Source organism: Dysidea avara, chromosome 2 (genome assembly GCF_963678975.1).
Source record: "Dysidea avara chromosome 2, odDysAvar1.4, whole genome shotgun sequence".
Classification (NCBI taxonomy): Eukaryota; Metazoa; Porifera; class Demospongiae; order Dictyoceratida; family Dysideidae; genus Dysidea; species Dysidea avara.
Window position 1 is genome coordinate 43197544 of NC_089273.1, and position 17211 is coordinate 43214754.

At 37.9% G+C, this 17211-nt stretch overlaps 1 protein-coding gene across 3 annotated transcripts; it reads left to right on the forward strand.

The window, feature by feature from the left end:
• The first annotated feature begins 1493 nt into the window (after positions 1–1493).
• LOC136247409 (uncharacterized) lies at positions 1494–16572 on the forward strand. 3 transcript variants are annotated; one of them, XM_066039084.1, is made up of 10 exons: positions 1562–2757; positions 3706–3789; positions 6047–6170; positions 6693–7018; positions 11670–11743; positions 12491–12596; positions 13346–13569; positions 14327–14547; positions 14602–14683; positions 16035–16572. In XM_066039084.1, exons 4-10 carry the CDS (start codon positions 6775–6777, stop codon positions 16401–16403), a joined length of 1320 nt encoding a protein of 439 aa, XP_065895156.1. In that variant the 5' UTR covers positions 1562–2757; positions 3706–3789; positions 6047–6170; positions 6693–6774; the 3' UTR covers positions 16404–16572. The 3 variants fall into 3 exon arrangements, with proteins under 3 accessions (XP_065895157.1, XP_065895156.1, XP_065895155.1); XM_066039083.1 differs by lacking the exon at positions 3706–3789; XM_066039085.1 differs by lacking the exons at positions 6693–7018; positions 11670–11743; positions 12491–12596; ... (2 more) ...; positions 14602–14683; positions 16035–16572 and having other exon boundaries at positions 1494–2757.
• The last annotated feature ends 639 nt before the right edge of the window (positions 16573–17211 follow it).

The window sequence follows — 17211 nt, forward strand, 5'->3', positions numbered from 1 at the left end:
CGATATAATTATAAGTTCTTTTACAACATGTTCACCCTTTAGTAGTAAATCTGACCGTAGATAAAAAGACGCTATGATCTGACGAAGTGATCGTCCCGGAGAATACAGAGGATCGAATAGTTCTTGCGTGTCAACAAATTAAAAGCGGAAGTCAATCAATTCGAGCCAATCAAATCGCTGTAAGAGCTTTACTGTAATCACCACAACAGTCAGGTTCGCATGAAGACATAAATCAAAGTAGAGCAATCAATGTTAATCTTGAAATGGCATCCGAAAATATTCAAAAGTTGAAACAAAGTGATTTGATTGGCTCAAATAGAATGTACGTGACTTCCTCTTTAAATTTTTGACGCGCAAGAACTATTCTCTTTAAGCACGTGTAAAACAATTCTCTCACGTGCTGACATTAGGCTGGGCTGGCCAGCGTGCCCGTGCTGGGACTAATACTAGTACTAGACTTCCCAGCAAGGAATACGGTAATGAAATCGGCTACCAGGGTAGTACTTTTACATAATTAGTGCCGCGAGAATAAGTAATTATATTCTACATTAAAAATAATTATGACACGAGATTAAGGTAGGCATTCCAGCCCGATTTTAAAATTTTGAAAAAACAAACTTAATATATATGCTCAACTGATAGAGTAATGATTGCTGATTTCAGAATATGATTACATAGTTTGTTAAGTTGGAGTTTGCTCCTTTGGCAAGCACAGAGCTTAAAAACCGAAAAAGGTACATTTTCCTCCAGGGTTCCCCATACATTTTATAGGTAAGAATAGCACATTGTCAATAAATCCAGGAAGCCAGCTAGTACCTTGGACTGACCTAAAATGGCAGTTGCTCCATGCTGCAAGTTTGTACAAGTATTGAGAGTACTTTTGGGGTTTGTTGAATCTCAGTGATCTTTGAATGCCTTGTGGCGGGCAAAAATATTTCACCTATTGCACACATATCATGGTGGATCACTGGCAAGTAGTAATACCAGGTGAGTCAAGATTGGGTGCTAATCAACTTTAAAAGGTAATTAAACAACCCAAGTAGAGGTTTCAGAAAGATCCAAAGTACCTTAGGTGGCGTTGCGGTTTCAATTATGTCATTGCTATGCCGCCTTTGAAGTGGCTGATAGTTTGAGGATGGTGACCATAGCCATTACAAATTGCTGTGTAGCTGAAAATCACTACTCCACACAAAGCAACTGTGTGGTTCAAACTAAGCTGTACACATAATCACTGTAATTGTACCCATGCTGAAAAGCCAAATAAATTTTTTCCCGGGCTAGATGGAATGCCCTTGCCTACCACCCCCAGCACAAGAGGCAAATGTGCTGGACTTAAAGCCAAATAAATAAGCACTGGTGAATGCCTTCCATCCGACACTGTTTTTTTTTTAAAGTTTCGAAGTATTCTACATACATCACCTCGTACATCACAGGTCTAAAAAACGACACAAAACTCACTTAAACTTAACGCGCACCATAAAACTAAGGTTTTACGTTGGTCATCGTATGAACAAACACCATAGCGAGTTTCATCTTCCTAGAAGGCTGTATGGCTGAGCAAACCCAAGTTAAACACGAGTAGGCAGGCATTTTGTGCCAGGCCCTAATTAAGGCAATCACGTGATCTCCTCGTGTACTTGACTACTGGTGTGCAGAATTTCGTGGCGGTATGGACATCACTTTGAGTGATAGCGACACCAACGAACTTCCAATATTCTTCGGTGATTCGAAGTCATGTGGTCTTCAGTCCTGTCCAACCAAAGAATATGTGACGGACAGCAGTTTAGCAACAATGGATTTCCAATATTTGTCGAAGAATCGGAAAGTGATACTAGTTTACCGATCTTTATCGAGCCAGTAGTTCACAGCGAAGATGAAGGCGATAAGAATTCAGTTTTACGCGTGAATAGTACTCTCAAGTCACCCTCAAAAATAGTACCAAATGACCAAGCTGAATTGAATCCCTCGAGAACAAATGCAACAGGTAGTTGCAGCTGTGAAAACACAACCGTAGCTTTAACTCTACCTACAAATGGCGGAAAGAGGTTTGCTCCACTTCAAAGCAGCACGCCTGTGAAGAAGCAGCGTAAACAGCAAACAATCAATGCCACTGAAGAGCATACAATTGGTGCCACTGAAGAGCATGAGCGTTGCACAGCAGGTGATTTAAGTGTGTGGAAACTCAGTAATGTTGTGAACCTTAATGGCTGTAAGGAGAAGTGTGCTACCACGCAGCATGGACTAACTGAATATGACATCCTGTCTGATCACTGCGGATTTGATGGCAAGACGCAACCAGAACAGAACAATTGGATAAGCCAATACTTTGGCACCCACTGCCCTTCTAGTTCAGATGGATCAAAGGATATAAAAAACACATTATACATTGTTAGAGGAAAGCCGGTTTGCCTAAAGGTGTGGCTCGCTGTACTTTCTCTGAGTACATCCAGGTTCTATAGGCTTCGCCAGCTATTTGTTGAATTTGGTGATACAAGCAATGCTGTGCAACTAAAACGAAGGAAATCATTGTCTACCAAGACGAAGGATGCTTTAGCATGGATGGAGCATTACTTCAACAAAGTTGGAGATAAGCGTCCAGATAAGGAGTCAATCTTATTACCAACCTGTTTAACTGAAAAGCGTATTCATGAAATTTTGATAGAGCAACTCTATCACGGAGACACCTCCAAAGCCATTTGTCTGTCACAATTCAACAAGCTGTTTAGAGAAGAGTTTAAGAATGTATCCATTCCAAAGGTTTATTTGTATATCATATACCGAACATCATAGATACTGAGATACATACTCTGGATTAAGCGAAATATAGGTTGTGTGATTATGGGCTAGACTGTGTTAACGTGTTGTCATCTACAAGTCAATTTTTATTAGGCATGATCTCTTGTCTAATCAAGAAAGGGTATTCTTGAAATGTTTTCCTTATAATTTATTTCTCTCTCTTAAGGTATATGAATACTTTTGTAGATATTCTATCCATCATTGTTACCAAAACAAGGCCCTGCATACTTTAATTTATTTAAATAAGTTGTGTACATCTGCTTGCGTGTTTGACCATGTCATGTGTGATATGCCTTCATTTTTACTATTTTTCACCTTAAGACTGCTTAGCTGATTTTGTGATTGTCCCTGTTGTCTTGTGCATTTGCATACTACTGTATGTTATAGTTAGTAGTCGGCTCATCATACAGTACGATAGTACTGTATAGTATGGACATCAATGGTTGGTGGGCATTGTCCACGAAGAAATCAACCTAAAATCGTCTTCACAAATCCTTCACAATGACTTGGTAATATTGGTCAGGCATAAACAAGCCAAAACTTCTCTTCAGAGCAACCAGAAGCGTTTTCGATGAGGTACTATGAAATTTTTAAAATACTTTATTTTTAGCGAATTTTCCTACTGACTGACTGCCTACCTGCCTGATGCGTTCAGTCAAGCATAGCGCAAATTTGGCTACAGCCACAGCCTTACTCCTTTGGGCGGAAACGCTTAGATTTCACGGCGAAAAAAACCTTTCATGATATTAAATGCCTACGTGTATGCATTACTTTTACGGTTTTAGCTTTGATCCTTCTTTATGGTGGCCATTGCTCATCCGTATGGCTTCCATCAGAGGTCATGCACCATCACCACACAATCAACACGTGTGATGTGACAGTATTGTAACACTCACGTGATTTTATTAGAGATACACCATGAGATGTGCTGCTGCCTGTTCAACATCTTCCACAGTGGCGAATTGGATCTCGAACCAAGTTGGATAGCTCAAGGTAGTTCTTCGAGAATTATTTCTAGAGGCACTTGTTTCGTATTTATAGTGAAACAAGATAAAAATGTTTAGTTACTACTGCAAGTAATTTCATTTATAAAAAGTACACAAACAAGTGTAAGTAAAAAATAGGAATTTTCAGTATGAGTAGGAATTAGGAATTTTCAAATGCACTGCTAAAGTAGGGATTAAAATGCATGCATTCAGTTGTTGAGTTGTGTTTTGCTTCAACAGCTTGTTTCAGTGCCTTTTATTGCAGTCCCAGAGGAGGCTGTCTGGCATTTCATGTGACTCTCAATAGCGCAATACTAAACTGAAAAACAGTGGGGTTCATTAGATCATGCTTCACGTAAGCTTCAAGGCAATGTACTTTGTTTCTGAAAGCACTCGGGTTTCGGGGTGAAATTTAATAAATTGCAATTTGATTCATACAAGTACTGCACCAGACTTACCACGTGCGCTTTCTATAATGAACAGCAACCCTTCACTGTGTTATACACTGCGATCGTTGTATTACCCTCCTCAATAAACGTTATTGTGCGTAATTTGTTTTAGTGGCGCTTACAATTCAAGCTTTGTTACCAGCTTAATTGGTGGGGTTCACTGGGGTTCACAATCAATGCCGTTGCGTTTAGAAATATATAAACTTTCAATTGCACTATAGTTTTACTATAAACGTCTTGAAACGAAGATTTTCATTGAAAATATACAGCTCACGTGAACGCGTCCAACCTCCTCTGTTGCAGTCCCTACTCATACTGAAAATTCCTATTTTTTCTTAAACTTGTATACTATGATGTGAGCAGTATGAACAATTTTATCTCAACCTATACAGAACTGCTGATTGGTGATTTAATTGGTGCTGATAAGATTAAACCTATAGTCTCCTTACGTAGTACTTGTTGACTGCTGGCACTTTCATTTTTTTTGGGTCAATTATAGTTTCACAAGTGTAAGCAAAAATTAGTAATTTTACATCCAATTAGGGATCATAGTAATAAAAAGTAAAGAAACAAGGTGGTTGCCTATATGCCTGCAAATATAGTAGTGGAAATTTAATCCGTAATTCAGTCTGCAGAATCTCTGTTGTACAGCTATAGACTGAATTAGGGATTAAATTTCCAATAGTATATCTGCAGGCATATAGGCAACCACCTTGTTTCTTTACTTTTTATTACTATGATCCCTAATTGGATGTAAAATTACTAATTTTTGCTTACACTTGTTTGTTAACTTTTTTGAAACATAATTACCATTAATTAACTCGCGCCTACCGCTTCTGAAGAAAGGATGGCACGTCCTAGTGCGCGCCCAAAAATTACGCAGTGAAAAATTTTCTAAGCCAGTGCACCTTATGTTTAACTAAATTTAGCTCATTATAAATGGGAAACAGCTTGAAAAGTACCTCCGCAATGATCCTCTGCTACTACAGAAAATACGGAAAAATCGCTTGCCAAAACGCACGCCCCAGCAGTCGTTAGTGCATAAATATTAGAGGCCCGTAAATGCCTTAGGCACCTCTAATGTCTATTAGTGTAAAGCGAGAGACACCATTATCCTCTGTTTTCAGCTACCAGCGAGGTTAATTGTATGTTGGAACACCTATATACCAAAGAGTAGTGTAAATTGCCTGAGTATTCTAAGTCTTAGATTGAAGCCTTATATAATGCTCGCACTGAAGCCATTACGCGCGTACCGCAAATCGTCACTTATGTAGTACTGGAGAAAGGAACTGGGTACAAAGGATCTTTAAGAAGGACAAAGGTAGCACCATGATGCATGCATTGTAGCTGCTGCGGTTAGCGAAAAGGCACGTCTCGGGATGAAGCGACGTCGAACAGTGAAGAAATCAGGCCTGTAGCCTTAGCCGTTATCGAGTTACGCTTGTCTGAAGGCATTAGTAAGTAAGTTAGTAAGTTAGTCAGTCAGTAGAAAATTAGGTTAAATATGACATTTTAAAAATTTCATAGCAACTTGATGGAATGTTTTAGAGTTGATCTAAAGACATTTTTGAGCTTGGCTATGCCTAACCAATACTGCTAAGCCGTCAGAAAGTTAATATTAGGCTGGTTTTGGGTAATATTTATAGGGTAAGAAACCCCAAACCTTGGTGATCCCTAATATACAGTTACTATCGTACTGTATGATACAAGGGCTGCTTCCAATGTCATAAATGTGATAATTATCTCTGTAGCTAGTTATGTGGTCCCTCTTTCACAGTATACTTTTTGAATGAATTTTTTTTGCATTATATGTAGCAATGTAGATTCAGCAAGTGTGACTTTTGTATCCTGCTTAACTTGAGTCCAGCAAGCCAACCACATCAATTGAAGAGCGAAAGAAGCTTGAAAAGATTCTAAAGGATCATGTCAATTTACAAGAGTAAGCTTTAATTAGGATTACTTTATTTACCATTATCTGTATATGTACTATATAACACTAAGTGTGGCCCCAGGTTGGAGGGATTTTTTCCTTCTTTAGCCCTTTTCTATTTCAGTCCCCATATGTAGTTAGGTTAAGACTGCAGCACATGTTGCTGTCAGACCTTCAGTGCTGGTCACTGTAGAACTTCAACTGAACTAAACTAAAAATGTGGAAATTAAGCATAAACTGACAAGTGTGTACTGGAGTTTGCTATGTGAATTCCTGTATATTATGTTTGTGAAAGCTTACAAGGGTTGATGGAATGGAGAGAACAAAAGGTATTCAAGATCAAAGAACTTTTCCACATTCCAAGCGACAATTATTATCAAAACAGCACTAAAATTGATGTCTGCATGTTTCTATGTCATTACAATACGCATGTGTACATTAATCTGCACGCTACTTCATCCCTACTATGTTTATTATTGTTAAAGTTTATCATTTGTGTAAATTTATAACTGTAAACTGTTTATATTGTAGCCAAGAACATCAAAGATACCGAAGAAATCAATTGGCAGCAGCAGAAATTACTGGGGGATGCTTGTCATTGATTATTGATGGAATGGATCAGAACAAGACAAACATTCCTAGTCTTATTAGCGTGCCGAAGAGTTGCCAGAACCTTTGGAAACTAAGGACTCATTTAACCGGTGTTGTGGTTCATGGCCTAGGACACCACTGCTTGTTCGACTATTTGCAGTTCCCGCACGATGCAAATTTAACACTTACAGCCATATTGTTTGTGCTAAAAGAGATTTTAAACTCAAGGAGGCTCCCATGCAAGCTTTTTATTCAAATGGACAATTGTAAGTGCAATGTGTTATAAAACATATTGTGCTGTACAGTGTGTGTGTGCGTGCGTGCGTGCGTGCACGTGCATGTGCACGTGTGTGCGTGTGTATGTTTACCTACAGTGCATTATGGTGTATCATATGTGATCCTCCAATCAACAACCTGACTAGTTTGTTTGTGGGATAAGCCACACTGTACTGGAGTTATACTGTAGACTCTGGTTTGTTAAGGGCATGTATATGTGACCCGCTGAGCGAAAACCCGACTAGTTTGCATAATTCTGATTTTGAGATAAATCCCATTGAAATACATTGGGTAAAAATGCGTACTGCAAAAATAATTTTACACAAATTTTAAACCATTCAGTGAACAGTGAAACAAAGCTCAAATCGAGATAACTAAGTGACCAACGGATTCCCCAGTTAATGGCGAGTAAGAATATCTTTGTTTTGTTTCAGTGCCGTGACGCAAAGGTGAGTTATGATCGTTAGTTGCCGTTGCGGTAAAAACGGCTGTCACATTGCCGTTTTTTAAGCTTAAACAGTGCTCATGCTTAAATCTGTGAGTATCTGTAGGCTTACTAGTTTACCTTACTAGGTGCCCCATTTCATAAGGAAGAGAATGAGCCAAGTCCCATCTCTGTAGCTTATTTCTTTCTCGAGTTATGATGGATTAAACAAGCGCCTGTAATTTTTTATCCGTATAAGCACAGTACAAATTGACTATTTTGCTCTTCCTGCTGTCTATCGCTATAACTCCACAACTATTCATCAGATGAAGCTATAAGTTTGGCAGCCCATTGTTTTTTCCCTCTAGATAACCAAGAAGACATAAACTGAAGTTTGAGAAAAATGCAAACTAGTCAGGTTTTTGCTCAGCGGGTCACATATATTAACCACATATTGTTTGTTAAGTGCACCTTCGGTTCTGTTAATTAACCATGGTTGATAAGAGCATTTATGAACACAAAGTTTCCGTGCTAGTTACAGCTGTGCAAAAAAAAAAGAAATGCAAAGGGCTCGCTTACACTTTGAGGCTCAAAGTTTACAGGATTATTGGGGGCGTTACCATTGATATAACTAGTAGTGTACCTTTCACTAGAGAAATGCTGTCACCTCAGCTATAAATTCATGCTCTTCATGATGGATTTGCACACAAACTGCAAATTGACTGTGAACTGCACCACCCTAACAGAACAAATTCATGATGAACTTCTCTATTAGGCAAGCACATGCACGTAACAGGTATATCCTAATTCAAATTTTTTTTGGCAAACTTTTATTATACGTATGCACATAACAACCAGAGTCTACGGTATTGTAGAAAATGCATGTCACAAGAAGAATCATACTCATATTCAGTAAACAGATCTAAGTGACCAATGGATTTGTCTGTTAATGATTAGTAAGAGTATCTTTGCTGGCATAAAGGACATAGGAGTTATGAACCCTTGTTTACGTGTTGGTAGAATTTTACGTAAATGTAGATGTTTCAGCCCTCTTGCTCAAAAGCATGGGCATATGTAGACCAGTGATATTATTATTATTATATTATCGATCATGACAAAATTATCATGATAGTCGATAGTGTTCAAAAATTATTATCACACATCACTACTTTGCATACTTCTCTTAAGTATCAGGCTCTCAAAATTCCTGCCCTGGTCAGAGTGTAGCTTCTGAGGGGTCCAATTAATGTGAGGCCCGCACTATCTTACTGCTGTCTGATCGGATAAGGGTACAGTAAAGGCCACTTTGAGAAATGATCTTGTGCAATGACCATGTATTGGCTTCCTTGACGTGACATTGGCAACTTAGGAATATCAGCTGCCACGAGTTCCCATGGCCTGTTGCTACCACTGGCTGCAATAGAGCTGGATGCCTGCTTGCTGCCTTAGTCCATTGACAGGTGGCATCCCATTATGCTGCTTCATAGAGTCTTGCCATCATTCTGTCCGCTCCTTGGTGTCCAGCCTTATCGCGGGCATTCATCAATAGCTGTCTCTGTAGAGACTTTAGCGCTATCAGGAGGAACTTTTCTTCTTACATGGTACTGTAGGTATAGACTTTACTACAGCACAGAGTCATGCATGGTCAACTGGCACCAGATCTGTTGATACCTCTTGAGAGGGAATTTTCTCCAGTTGCTGGTGGATAACAGTAATGTCATTTGCTGAAGGACTATAGAGAGGGCTGGGTCTGACCTCTGAGCTGCTGCGAGCACATTGGTGCTAGTTCATTACTGATGGCTACCATGGTAACAGGTTTACGGGGAAAGCGCAGCAGCATGTTGATTACAGGATCCCTCCTAACCCAAAAAATTGAGTCCTCGCAACTGCAAGAACCATGCACCTCTCAAGTGTGCATTTTTTGATTTGATTTCTGTGAAAACTTCACAAACAGGAATATATACAGATACTAGAAATAATAAAAAATTTAAATTTTCAAACAAGGATTAGGGATCGCTATAAAAGCCAGCAAACAAGAAGGAATCGCTGAGGTGATAATGTTATCCACAAATCCCTATTGACTCAATATAGGAAATTTTTTCTTGTGGATTACTAAAGCCTCTCCACGTCAAGTGTTAATTGCATCATGTAATTCATTTTAAGTTAATTGAATCAAAATAGGGATTTGTGGATAACATTACCACCCCAGCGATCCCTTCTTGTTTGCTGGCTTTTTCAGCGATCTAGGCCTATTCCTTGTTTGAAAATTTTAATTTTTTATTATTTCTAGTTTACGTACTTTTTTCTTAATCCATTTATGGATTAACTTGTAGGTGTGCATGCACACACTCACATACATGTACTTACATTAAATGCACACGCCCACGGATACACTTTGGACACGCATGTACTGTAGCTACACCAATTAGCAGTTTGTGCGTGTCCATAAACGACAAATATCTAGGGTAGTATATTTTATGTTTAGTATTCACACACACACTCACGCATGCACGCACGCACGCACGCACGCACGCACGCACGCACGCACGCACGCACGCACGCACGCACGCACGCACACACACACACACACAGCTGGATAGTCACAATAAACATTTTGTAGTTAGCTGCATGCAGCTATAGGTACTTGGATGCATGAACTTTGATGTTTTTTTGTTATTAAGCAAAGTCTGTGCTACAGCACCAGCTTATAATCTGGATGATCACTGTTGAGCTTGCTTCAAGTTCAGTAATTTTAACAGGAAGCTAACCAGCTGCAGACAATTAGCTAATGTGGCACCACAAGTTAGTGACCACAACATTCCATTGAAACTAAGAAAGAAATCCAACCCAGTAGTTGGCGCAAGGTGAGAGGCTTTATCACGAGTGAACTGTTGTATCATTCTTTGTATTCACCCATAAAAGCGATGCAGAATGTCTCAGTACAGTTTATCAAAGGTTGATAAATCCTTGCCATGATCGCGCGCCCAGTACCCGCGCACGTACACAAACCATAGGCAAGAAAAACCACCTAAAAACAGTCTCTTGCTCACAAAATAAGCTTCCTCGGCTGTATTAATCTTTAATACAACAGATCTGGCAAAAAACTAACTCATTCATGCCACAAATCCATTGATAAGAGCGGCATTGTATGGCTTCTCGTACGGGCAATGGCGTCTGAGCAAGAAGAAGCGGTCCCGTTTGGGCTGTTCCGGCTTGAAAATGAAGTCGAAAATAACTCACAGACACACACACTAATCCACTTAACAAGCCTATATAGCTACTTTATATTTCAATACTCTGCTTCTAAAATGAGTTATGCCTGTGAAAGAATATTATGAATATGAATATGAAGATGAAAATATGAACAAAATGGCAAATTTCAGTTTTGGCTGATATTCACATTCTGCTTCCTTTTTTACTAACTAGGGGACCTATATTCCTTGTAAAGAACCACTAGAGGTTGGTTTTAGCCTGAAGAATGCTTTTCAAGGTGGGTTTTAGGTGTATGTTCTATTAGAGTTTTTGCAAAAAAAACATGGGCGATCCCTATTATGAATCCACTATCGTGGTTCATGATAATATAATACAATAATGTCAGTTATTGATTGCCAAATAATAGTTACGTAGCATAGATTTAAATATGTCAATGTTTTCCACTTCATAACTAGATCACTTTGACTGTAGCCACTCTAAGGGTTTGTGATCTATCTCAATCACCAAATGTACGATAGTATTGTAACTTGTGGATTTCCCAGACAATAGACGGACACTCCTTCTCAGTGGTGGTTCTGCTTTGGTCAGTGCTCGGCTGGCATATTCAATCACTGTGCCCTGGCTGGGGAAAGGGCTGCACCAACACCAGTGTCTGATGCATTGGTCATAGGCACAAACGTGTCATGTTTTGTTAGGTAATTGAGTACAGGAGGGCTAACTAGGGCATGTTTTAAAGTGTGGAGAGCTTGTTGATGTGCACCCTCCTAGTTATTACGTTTTTGTCTGTGGGTGCATTGAGGGAGCTGGCTATGTGTACTTGCGGGATAATATGGTGTAAAAAATTGCAAGGCCTAGAAGTCTGCAAAGGTCCTTCCTTTGCACAGGCCAAGTTAAGATGTCCTTACTCTTATCTGAGGATGGCTGGTTCTGACGACACATTCTTATAGGCAGTTCCTTGTATTATTCTTTTGAAGCATTTATCACTACAAGCATTTATTTTATAGGTGTTCAGGAAAATAAGAACAAATATGTTTATGGATTTATGGCATATTTAGTAGAAAAGAACATCTTTAAAGAAGTAAGTTTTATTTATTTTTACTGCATACATGTGTACATACATCATACATATTAATTTTATAGCATTACTTGCAAATTTGCACTGTATGTATGCAAACTATGGCTATAGGGAACAAAACATTTGTGTGTTGTTATTTATTATGTCTTTATGATATGAGACGTATAGTAGAGTATAGCCATGCTCCATATCAGCATTGAAACTGGGCCATGACTGCTGACCTGGATGTGACCCGGATCAATAAAATTGAGTCAAGTGCCATGTGCTTCTGGCGGCATCAGGCAATTGAGCACGCTAGATTTATAGCAGCAGTAGCATGCACTAATACCAATAAATGCATGGCTACCATGAATTATGCAGCTGTATTATACACGAAAACTAATTTGCTGTAAGGGCAGAGTATTTTAACTCCAGTGATTAGTGGGTGTGGCTCAATATATAGTCTGCAAACAGCAAATATGCAATTTTGTTAGCGTATATTCACATATAAAATAAGGGGCATGGCTCTGCTGTTCTTGCAGGCAGTAAATGGAATTAGAATAAGTGGGCGTGGCTCAAGAAGGATTAGGAGTACAACAGTATACTACATTACACTTTTCTATTGTGAAATTCTAATTTTTTCGTACGTTCTGACCCACTCAAGCAGGTCAGACCTGGATGATCCAGATAAAATATGACCCGGATGACCCAACCCAGTTTCAATGCTGCTCCGTACCTATAGAATTTAATGATTTTTTACATCTATTTCAGATTGAACTTGGATTTTTAATGGTGGGTCATACCCACGAGGACGTAGATCAACGGTTCAGTCGACTATCTCAATATTTAAGCAAAAATTCAGCAAGTACAATAGCTGGTAAATATGTGTACACTGTAGTAAACCTGATGTTGCTCATATACCTACAACAATAGTGTATAATGTTTTAGTAGTGGGTTACTGCCATCAAAACTAACCTGTGATCAAATATAGTCTTGCAAAGCCACAACTTTTATATGTTTCAAGCCAGGCATGCACCCACTTGGTACAGCTAATTGTGTGTTTTGTGTTGTTTCCTTGACCAGGAAACCACTCCAGCCTACCCAGCTGGTGTTGGGGTAGCTGGGGCACCTAATGTTAACTCCAGAAGCAGTGTGTGTGTGTGTGTGTGTGTGTGTGTGTGTGTGTGTGTGTGTGTGTGTGTGTGTGTGTGTGTGTGTGTGTGTGTGTGTTTACGCCTCGGATGTCCAGGACTGGAATAAACATTTGGAACCTTTGTACATGTGTGTACTGGGAAGTTTTTGTATCTTTTAGTTGGTTTTACTCAACCTACAGTCTTCTCTGCAAAGTTGTAGATACCAGATTTGGTTGATTTAATACTAGTGACTAAGAATATGGGTGGTGCTAGGTAATTATAAAGATTTCTATACTAGTGACCTACCATTTTGGACATGAAATAGAGCAGTAGACTTCATGGTTTACTGGGACTATAAAGTATATGGCAAAATGTCGTCGTCCCTGAGTATTTGTTGTGTTAGAAAGTTCAAATTTTACTTTTAAGGTTTCTTTCAAGAATATCACCAGAATGTGTCATGTCATGAATCATACGTGCACTTTTTTGGTTGTAGCAATGCTAGAGTCAGCGAAAAGAAGTAATCCAGATGTGGTCCATGCGTCTGTGGTAGAAGAAGTATATAACATCAGGGAGTGGATTGCTCCTCATCTTGAAGAAATCCACTACCACACTGAGCCACACATTTTTATGTTCAAAAAGGATGGATCAGGGAAAGCCGTGATGCAGTACAAGTTTTGGTCACATAATGATTGGATTGGTAATTGTGTCCTTTTAAAAGTAAGTGCATATTCCCACGTATACCTCCAATTCATTGTGTCTAAATGAATGTGCATTAATTGTGATACATGTGTGACAACATACATTGGAACCTGTCTTAATGGCTGTCTATATAGAAAGGGCACCTGTCTGTATTCCCAAATTAATACAGCCACCTGCCTATATGAATTGTGACTCAAAGGCGACCATTTAAGATGGGTCTGCTGTAGCAGAATTCTGCGGGGAGAGTTTGGCAACCTCTGCAATGAAATCTCACTGACAATAAGTATATCCATCGTCTTGTAAAACTGCTGTGAATCCAGTTTGAACTTTGATCCTACAAAAAATACAACAGATAAAATGCAAATAGAAGCTTCTATATGTAGTGCTATTGTTATGTATTAGCTAGGGAAGCTGTTTCAGATTAAAACAAACTGTTCTTTTGTGTATATAGTTCACTCATGTGGATATATAATTACCAGGGTTCTGTCCACACTGGTCAGTAGTGGTCAAAATGATCACTACCTCTAAAATCTGACTAGTACCTTCTTAAATCTGACCAGCACACATATGTCACTTACATACAGTATACTCAAATATAAAAGGCAGCATGCACATCAATTATGAAAAGATTAGGCCACCATTCAGGAATTTCTGGGAAATTTTTATTATATTGTTACCTTTTGCAGTCATCCCTGTTGTATATATAAATAGACTATTTTATAAACTTGTGAGAGTAATTCCAAGGTATTATTTATGGTTTACTGGTGGTTTTCAGTCTGTGCCAACCGGAAGACCAGAGCTTATCCAGCCATCATTGGCCAAGCAAGATTTGGGACAGCTGAAGAAGGATATTGTGAAGTATGAAATTGCTGGAGCTATAAAATCAGATGATTTAGTTCAATGGAAGGAAGACATTTCAGGGATTGAAAACCGTTTTGGATGCACCCCACAAAGTTCTGGTTGGATTTTAGACAGCATAACAATGGTAGATGAACGGTGTGTTGCACCTCCTCAAAAAGATTGCTTATGTATTATTTATATGTATTTCAGGTTTACAGCGTCCAGTACTATAGATGTGCCAGTTAATCCGAGGATTCAGAACTATGCTTCCAAATATACTAATCATCGTCCGGTCAGTATATGTAATTGTTACCAATTCAACCTTATTTAATCATGGTTTCCCATTTTTGAAATTTAGTGTTTTAGAACCACTTTTAAACCAGACGCTTGCCTACAGCTGGCCGTGGGCCACCTAGTTTGCTGTAATTGTTTCTAAAATTGGATGTATGTGTGTGTGGGTAGGTAGGTAGTGGGTACCCACCTACCTACCTACCTATCTTTGTTTGTCTGTATGCACCCACATGAGCAAACCATTAAGTATTAAAAGCAACCTGTATACAAAGAATAATTAAATGCTAAACGAAGTGTATAATGATCATGATTGTTTCCTTAGGAAAACATTGGCTTGAAGGTGGGGTTCTTTTTTAAGTTTAGAAGCAGGTGCAGCAACTCCATGCACGTGCAGGCTATTTAAGGCGAACTTTCCTACTGGACCATTCAGGTGTTCTGCAATTATAACCAGCGTAGTAGGCCTTGCCACTAAAGCAAGTACATCATGATTTACAGAATACATTATAAAATAAAGGGATTTAAAACTTTGTATGTTACTACATGTATTATGAAGAGTAAATTTACTCTTGCTTTAATTGAAAGTAGTGTCTCATATTTTCCCTTTTGCCGTTCCAGTCATGAACGGCAAAAGAAACTTACGGAATGTTTTGATTCAAGAAACTTACGGAATGTCGTCACACTGGTTATGCTTTATCACCAGTACCAGTTTTAGCTGAATTTTCAGTTCTAAAATACATTGAACAAACTGAATTTTCAGTTCTAATATTTCTTGAACAAACTGAATTTTCAGTTCTAATATTTCTTGAACAAACTGAATTTTCAGTTCTAATATTTCTTGAACAAACTGAATTTTCAGTTCTAATATTTCTTGAACTAACTGAATTTTCAGTTCTAATATTTCTTGAACTAACTGAAATTTCAGTTCTAATATTTCTTGAACAAACTGAATTTTCAGTTCTAATATTTCTTGAGCAAACTGAATTTTCAGTTCTAATATTTCTTGAACTAACTGAATTTTCAGTTCTAATATTTCTTGAACTAACTGAAATTTCAGTTCTAATATTTCTTGAACAAACTGATTTTACAGTTCTAATATTTCTTGAACGAACTGAATTTTCAGTTCTAATATTTCTTGAACGAACTGAAATTTCAGTTCTAATATTTCTTGAACAAACTGAATTTTCAGTTCTAATATTTCTTGAACAAACTGAATTTTCAGTTCTAATATTTCTTGAGCAAACTGAATTTTCAGTTCTAAAGATATTTTAAGGAACTGAATTTTCAGGTCTGCATGCAAGCACTCATATTATATGTAACTTGCTACCAAAAGAATCTGTTTTGTTTTGTTACAGATACAAATTGGAAAAAAGAAACCTGCTCGTAAAGGCCCAGACACTATACCTACAGAACCAGAAAGTATTGCTCCGTCTCCATATGAAGTCGGTGACTATGTTTATTTGAAGTGCCAAAGATACAAGAAATTTTTACCACAAGTTGGTAAAGTTGCCAGTATAGGCACTACAGTTATCAAGGTCGAATGGCTCGAGGGAGACTACAATGAGAAATTCAAGTTTTGGAGAGGACGTCGCAGCAAAATTGTAACTGAAGAATTTCCAAAGCGAGCAGTGGTCGGAAAAATATCATTGTCACCATCGATGGAATTATCCAGTGAAGATATTATAATGATGAAAGAAAATTATGTAACAGCGGAATTCGTATAGCACTTGTTTTTGTTGGATGTTTTTTGATGCTGAAATTTTGAATAAAATTTGCTGCATTTTGAAATTTAACTAAATTACAAAATTTAGTACTTAATTGTTGATTTTGACGGTACTCCTGCAAATTTCAAACAAAATTGCTTAATTTCAACGTGCAATAGGCACAATTTACAAATAATTGCCCATTTTTGCTCAAAATTTGGTAAAATAGTAATTCCCACTATATAATATTGTCTGTTAAAATATCAGTAACTTTAAGTATATGGAACATATTGTTTTACTAAGTTTAACCTCTTAGTAAAACATCAGTGAATGCGGATTTACTGAAAAACTACTAAAATAACAAACAATTAACTGTTCCATATACTGGGGATATACCACCCTAGTAAAATAAGAAACTTCAAGCAGTGGTGATACCTTAATTAAAGGTATCATGATAAGCACCCTTAAGGTGGTATCATACAGCTCTAATAATGTAGTGCACATGGTAAAAACTTCCCTTCTGGATGGTTAACCATATATATCAATAAGATAACAAATGATCTCTCTGTTAAACATAGGGACTTTTTATAGGTATTATTATAAATTTTAAAAAAATAATAAAATTTGGATTGTCTTGATGGGGATCCATATACAGTATGTAAGTGTCACCTGTTGCATGGTCATACTCACTTGTATTACAGACTGTATTTGCACTTAGTGACCACAAACACTATCAATAATTATAATCTATATACGCTATACATGTAACATGACATGGTTATTTTTATGTCTAACAAAATTATCTACAATGTATACGTACTTGAAACTT

Excerpts from the sequence above, each read along its gene's own strand:
- LOC136247409 (XM_066039084.1), top strand. The coding sequence starts at position 6,775 with ATGGATCAGAACAAGACAAACATTCCTAGTCTTATTAGCGTGCCGAAG. Across the intron at positions 11,744-12,490 it reads AAAAGAACATCTTTAAAGAA|ATTGAACTTGGATTTTTAAT; the intron begins GTAAGTTTTATT and ends CATCTATTTCAG. Across the intron at positions 12,597-13,345 it reads TTCAGCAAGTACAATAGCTG|CAATGCTAGAGTCAGCGAAA; the intron begins GTAAATATGTGT and ends TTTTGGTTGTAG.